Source organism: Mastomys coucha, unplaced genomic scaffold, assembly GCF_008632895.1.
Source record: "Mastomys coucha isolate ucsf_1 unplaced genomic scaffold, UCSF_Mcou_1 pScaffold13, whole genome shotgun sequence".
NCBI classification, from domain to species: domain Eukaryota; kingdom Metazoa; phylum Chordata; class Mammalia; order Rodentia; family Muridae; genus Mastomys; species Mastomys coucha.
The window spans coordinates 8,438,176-8,444,985 of NW_022196895.1; the positions used below are offsets into that span (position 1 = coordinate 8,438,176).

At 37.6% G+C, this 6,810-nt stretch overlaps 1 protein-coding gene across 1 annotated transcript in view; it reads left to right on the forward strand.

Annotated features, from left to right (window-relative positions):
* Rbbp8 (RB binding protein 8, endonuclease) overlaps nt 1-6,810 on the forward strand; it is a gene marked incomplete at its 5' end in the record, with an annotated part of 78,182 nt that overhangs the window by 47,751 nt on the left and 23,621 nt on the right. Inside the window, 3 exons of the mRNA XM_031366360.1 lie at nt 2,882-2,982; nt 4,714-4,826; nt 6,745-6,808. Coding sequence (XP_031222220.1) covers nt 2,882-2,982; nt 4,714-4,826; nt 6,745-6,808 — 278 coding nt within the window. The remainder of the gene's footprint in view (nt 1-2,881; nt 2,983-4,713; nt 4,827-6,744; nt 6,809-6,810) is intronic.

Consider the following 6,810-nt stretch of genomic DNA (forward strand, 5'->3'; position numbering starts at 1 on the left):
TCATTCAACAAATATTTAAGGGTTTGCTGTGTCAGGCACTGAACAAAGAAAGTATTTGCCCTTTTGGAACTTTCAGTCTGATAATGGGAGAAAGAAAACAAATTCATGTCATGTAGAGTCAAGTATTCTAAAGACAAAGCAAGATGACAAGGGCAGCACAAAGGCTTCCTAAAGTGATGCTTGAGCAGAGACTGACGGAGTGGGTGGTGTCCAGGGGCCGCATCCTAGGAAAAGTGCAGTGCTGGTTGGTTGGTTTGAGGAGCACTGTGGAAGTCTATGGCAGAGCAGGGTGGGTGAAGGGAGAAGTGACCTGGGCAGTAGAATTGCTTCTTGACAGATAGAAAAGTCTCAGAGAAGCTTAAAATTCAGGAATTTGGCTTTGAAAATATTGTTTGAAATTCAGAACATGTTCAGATAAAGATTATTAAAGATTTGTGGTGGAAGCATGTATATGAGTTCATCTTTAGAGGAAAAGGTTCGTGAAATACATGCAGAGGTTGTTAACATACTATTTAAAACCATGAGGTTACCAAGCAAGTCAGTGCTGGTGGAAGAGACAAGTTCAGGTCCTGAGGCCTGCTCAGTTCTGTCATTGTGTTAAGCAGTGATTTTTTTTTTTTTTATTATCTTCTTTTTCAGAGATATTTATAATTTCTTTCTAGAAACCATTTTATACATTTTCTACCCTAGTTACTGCCCTCATAGAGAGTTAGTACTGTAGAAACACTGTATATGTATTTGTGTACTCTGTTATTTGTACTTTATATAAAAAAGGGAAAGACATTTTGTCCCCTGAAGCCCCCGCACCCCCTATACACAGACATACATGTACACACTGACAGACAGTATTACAGCTGTTTCTGTTGTGATTTAGAGGTTATTAAAAGGAAGTGGAACTAAATAGCCAGAAAATGAGCTTCCAGTGGGAAAAGAGGACTAACACTAATGGCCAGCAGAAGAGAGGAGGAAGGAGGGCCACTGTATTGAACAGCACTGATGGATCAGGAAAGACGACAGCCTCTTAGACTCCACATAGATGTTAGTTTCATGGAGAGCATTAGGTATTAAACTAGTAGCGTGATTCAAAACTGGGGAGGTACAACTGATTATGTGAAACTGTCATAAAAAACTACAAGCAGAGAAAGCAAAAATCATACAGATTTGTTTGTTGTGCCCTCTCAGCCCATGCTAGAGTTTGAAACCAGACATTTGCACATATGAGACAACTGGCTTTGCTATTGTCCCTAACCTTTCTGCTTATATTTTATTATATCTCCAGCTACACTGCTGGACTTTTCTTGTTGGCATATACATATATATTATCTTCCATTTTTAAAAAAATTAATTTTTGCTGCTTAGTTATACAGTCTCTTCAAAGTTAACAAAGAAATCTGTTGTTGGTGTCATGTTTAACACTTCTCTATCCCAGCCTGCTCTGGGGGTCTGCGCTTACCATGCTCCTGTGACAGAAAGAGAAGAGCACAAAGGAAGAGGACGAGAAGGACAGTGTAGATAGAGATAGAGGACATAGTGCATGCTCCTACTTAGTTCTCTGAACTGCTGAGAGAGAAAAGCTTTGTCATCAGAAGTGTCTGGAACAGAGCTTGCTAATGCGCCTTCTCTCTGTGAAATCCTCACATAGACTCAGTGTCTGCTCCTACCCATACGCTACTAAGCTCTAAATCTGTAGCTGATCAAGACTTTGCTCCTGAATCCCGACCGACCACAGATCTGCCTGCTGTTGAGGGTCTCTGCCTACGAGTATTTCTTCTTCAACTTGTCAGAAGTGGAAGCTCTTACATGACACTCTGTCTTACCCTTATGTTCAGAGTCTCAATGGATGACAGTATACACATCTCTTCAGTACTAAGCTTTGAGTCATCTGAGACTCACTCCTCATTTTAAACATCCTCCAGTTTACTGATCCACTGCCTCCTGGTTCGCTTTACGTGCCTTCTCTGTACCCTCTGTACTAATTCTAGCCACCAGCATCTTCAAGACGGCTTTAGGACTTTGTTTCATCCATTGCCTGTTAGATTTGCTTCTTGGCTGTGAGGCTGTCAAGAGTCAGAATTACCCTTCCCCAAGTATTTATGTTTGGCTTTTCAAAACTCTTGTTCCTTTTCCTTGGTCCCAGGAGAAACTCTGAACTCTTCAGCATAATCTGACCCCTGACTCCTAATTCACAGATGTGGTCTGTCTGTTGTCATCTTCCACGATTCAGTTCCTAGCTATTAAATCACATGCTGTTCTCAGAAAAGCCATTTTGTCCCGTATAGCTGGATCCTTACAGAAACCTAAAGCCTTACTTTCGGCCCCAAACCCCCGGAAATGGTGACACTTCCCTTTCCCGTAAGCATCACATTAGGCATCAAGTTGTATAGTTTGTCTTGATTTCCCAATGCAGATTTAGGGTCCTTCTGCAGTTAAACCTTTATTATGTCTTTTTTTTTTTTTTTTACATACTTCTGCAAATTGTTTGGTTTTCCCCTTAGAAGTTCTGTTTTTACCTTTTAGAATAGCAGCTTTGCTATTCTATATTAGAAGACATATACCTGAAGTGTTCAAGACTTCTTATAAGTAGAACTTATAAAAAGTATAACAGGTGTAATACTGTCAGTGTGTACTAAGTTAAGGAAAAGTAGAAAACTTAGATGAATGAAAAGTTTAACCATTTGGATGCTAAGATACCCTAACCTACTGCTATTTATAAGAAAGCATTCGGACCTTCTGAACAGTTTAAAATTAGTCCACTGTCATCTTAAAAACAGTACCTTGATTTTTTTTCCCTAATCTTTGTGATTTTTATGCACTGATTCTTCTTCTATGTGATTTTTTGATATTTACTCTCTAAAACTGTATGTTTTTCTTTTTTCTTTAGAAATATATGGAACAAGCAGTTACCCCACTGATAAGTCACCACCGTTTAATTTAGATACTGTTGTTGCTGAGACACTTGGACTTAATGGTCAAGAAGAATCTGTAAGTGGTCACTTAGTTTGATGATTATATGGATTGTTAATAATTCATATGTCCATTTGGATCTGTTCCTAAAGAATTAAGCAGGAGCTAGTTATGATGGTACAGGCTCGTGGGATGTACTAAAGAGGCAGCGCTCACTTCATGAGAAGGAGCAGGAAAAAAAAACATTTTATCCCACATTCATTGGATAAAGGCCTAGAACAGAACTGTTATTTTATCCTTTCAATGCAGTCAGAGCAACAGATCCTTAGGATATGAATTGATTGAAGCTTGGAGGATTTATTGTGCCAGCTCTTTCATGCCCCTTTCCTCAAGCTTCCTCTCCATATTTATTGTAAGAAAACATCCTTCAGATTGAATTCAGAACTTACTGAGTTTTTCTGATAGCCATTAAATTTTCATTTGATTTGAAAATGACCTGAATTTTAAGAACCTACCAATTCAGCTAAACATAATCCTTAAAAGTTGGGTCAAAGTCAGGCAATGGTGGCTCAGACCTTTAATCCCAGCATTTGGAAGGCAGAGGCAGGCGGATTTCTGAGTTCGAGGCCAGCCTGGTCTACAGAGTGAGTTCCAGGACAGCCAGGGCTACACAGAGAAATCCTATCTCGAAAAACCAAAACCAAAAAAAAAGTTGGGTCAAAGACTGATGGTACAATTGTTTTAATGACTTTAATACTTTCCCTGAATCTTATATCAAAACATTTAAAGTTCCTAATCTTAAATCCTTGGTGTTTGGGTTTTTTGTTCTGTTTTTTGTTTTATTTATGTGTATGTCTACCTGTTGGTTTGTATATGTACTAGTCAGATAACCATGAAGGCTAAAAGCCCTGAGACCTCCCTGAAGCTGCAGTTAGAGGCAGTTGTGAGTTGCCTGATATGAGAGCTGAGAATCCGACTCCAGCCCTCTGCAAGAGGAGCAAGTGCTGCTTAGCCACTAGCCTACTCTGGAGCCCCAAATTACAGAGAGGGTGTCCATCTGTTTGCAGGACTGAGGACTGGAGCCCAAGGCTTCACAAATGCTAGGTTAAGTTGTTTTCATACAACTTAAGGACTGGGGATTTAAATTGGCTCAGTGGCCAAGCATTTGCATAATGTATGCAAGGTAATAGTGCTCCTTTGCTTTTCTCTTAGAAAACTGTCTCACTGTTGAGTTTCTAAAACTTGAGTTCGTTTTTCATTTACATTTTGTGTGTTTAATAGTCTCTAGTTCCTTACTAGCCATAGATCTAACAAGTTCAGATATGAAAAGGAGGAGCTATCAAAGGACTTTTCTTACAGTCTGATTCACAGTCAACAGCATCTTTATCATCCATCAGTATATTACAGGCACAGAATTTCAGGTCTGTTGAACTTGTGTTTTAATAGTTGACTTGTATGCAATCTTGAGAATTTCCTCTAAAGTTTCCTTTTACATTTACTTGTGTTTTCTACCCTTCATTTTAACATATTTTGGTATTGAACTATTTCTATGCAGTACTAAGTTATATAAAGTATTAAAATACTAGTACTTTCTTCTCTTAATATTTTTATTGTGATAAAATTTAGTTAACAAAATTAGTCACTTTAAAGTCTGCAGTACAGTGATATTTATACATTCACAATATTATACAACTTCATTCTCTGTCTGGTTATATAGCTCTGCATTCTGGTTCCTTTTACTTCATTTATTTTTTGGGATTTATTTGCATTGTAGCATTTATCAACTTTAAGCATACTTTACTATTGAAGGAACCCCAAGGTCCTATGAGCCCTCTTGGAAATGAGCTTTACCACTGCCTCAAAGAAGATCGCAAAAAACAAACTTTTGTGGAGTCTGCAAGAAGTAACGAAGATAGCTTAAGGTAATTTTGAGCATATATAGTTTTGTTTTGTTTTGTTAGTGTAGCTCCATAAACCCTACAAGGCTGAATTTCAGCAATACTACGCTCTCCTAAAGTGGCTGTATTCTTCCTGCATCATCAAACAGCATTAAGAGCTCCCAGGTTTGCTTTAGCCCATTAAATACAGTCATTACATTGTGTCTCCAAACACTAAATGGTGTGAAAGATCCACTTTATATTATATTTGTGTGTGAGCCTGTGTGTATGTGTGTGCACCATGTATTCCCAGGAGGTAACAGGGGTCAGAAGCCCTTGAACTGAAGTTGTAAATAGCTGTGAGGCACCAGGTAGGTGCTGGATCTCAACCTGGATCCTCTGCGAGAGTTTTTAACCACTTTTAAGCACTGAGCCACCTGTCCAGCCCTTTTTTGTTTTTGTTTTTGTTTTGTTTTTCTCACATTTCATAGTATTTACTAGCAGTACCTATGTTGATATACCATTCTTAGGGTATACACTGACTGAAGCTTAGAGGATTTATTTTGCCGTCCCATTCTTGCCCCTTCTCTCATGCTTCCTCCCCATATCTTGCTTGTTTTTAGGTACATCTGTTAATAACTTGTCAAGTGAGTTTTTTTCACCTGTTCCTCTTTTCTTTAAATGGGTAACAAAAATGTGACTCCAAAGGTTGAATAACTTGTTTAAGAACTATTGAGAGAGATAAGGAAAAGGGGAGCCTCAAATGATCACAGTTAACAGGGATCTGCTAATGGCCTTTGTTTATTTTGATCAAAGTCATTGTGGTTACCTTCTTGAAAAGGATTTGGAAGAAATACTATATACTCTTGGATTGCATCTTTCTCGGGCTCAGGAAACAGATTATTACTTCCAGCACCAACAGTAAAACAGGAATCAAAAGATGAAGAAGAAAATGTAGGGCTTATTGTGTATAATGGTGCAATGTGCAATGGTGGATGTCGGGAGTCTCCTACAAAAGCTGGAAAAGAGTGACAAAGTAAGAGCTGAGGTAGAACAGAAGCTGCAGCTACTAGAGGAGAGGACAGATGAAGATGGAAAAACTATATTACACTTGGAGAATTCTAACAAAAGACTGTCTGGTGAACTTAGAGAGCTCAAAAAGACCTTGGTCAATTACAAGAAAACCTGAAGGTTTCAGAAAACATGAATTTACAGTTTGAAAACCAATTGAATAAAACACTCAGAAACTTATCCACAGTTATGGATGATATCCACACTGTCCTAAAAAAGGACAATGTAAAGAATGAAGACAGAGATCAGAAATCCAAGGAGAATGGTTCGAGTGTATGATACAATGCATTTGGTGATGAGGAGTGGTGTTAAATAATGTACTATATAAAAATCATGATACAGGAATGTTTGAAGACAATGCATGTTTGATTTTAGTAGTATAAACATATGTTAGTTCAAATGATGTATAAAGTTTTATGAATGTGAGTCTGCTTTTGAAAATTGCCTGTAATTTCTAGCATTCAAATTATTAAATACTCACTGAGTGAAGAATTTTGCATTGCAAAAATCTTTTAGGATGAACTTTGTTATAGTTTTAACCCCAATAAAGTTCATCAGTTTAATTGACAACATGTTAAAAAAAAAAAAAGAACTATTGAGAGCGCTTACATTCAGTTCTGCAGGTTAGGAGTTTTTTTCTTGGGATTACTTGTAAAATTTAATAAGAGCAAAAGACTTTGGAGTCCTCAGTGGGCTTCATTTCTCCTTTCATCTTCTGTTCTGCTAAATAAGGAGAAGCCAACACTGCAGCTTACATTTCTGTTAATCATCTGCCTCTAATAGGTGGATAACACCTTACTATTCTGTATCAAATGTTTTCTTAATATACTGTTTTTTAAATTTTTACCCCACTTTCAGTTTAACAAAAACTTATATGTTCTTTATTTTTTAGATTTTCAGACTCTGCTTCAAAGACACCACCCCAAGAATTTACTACTCGGGTATCATCTCCAATATT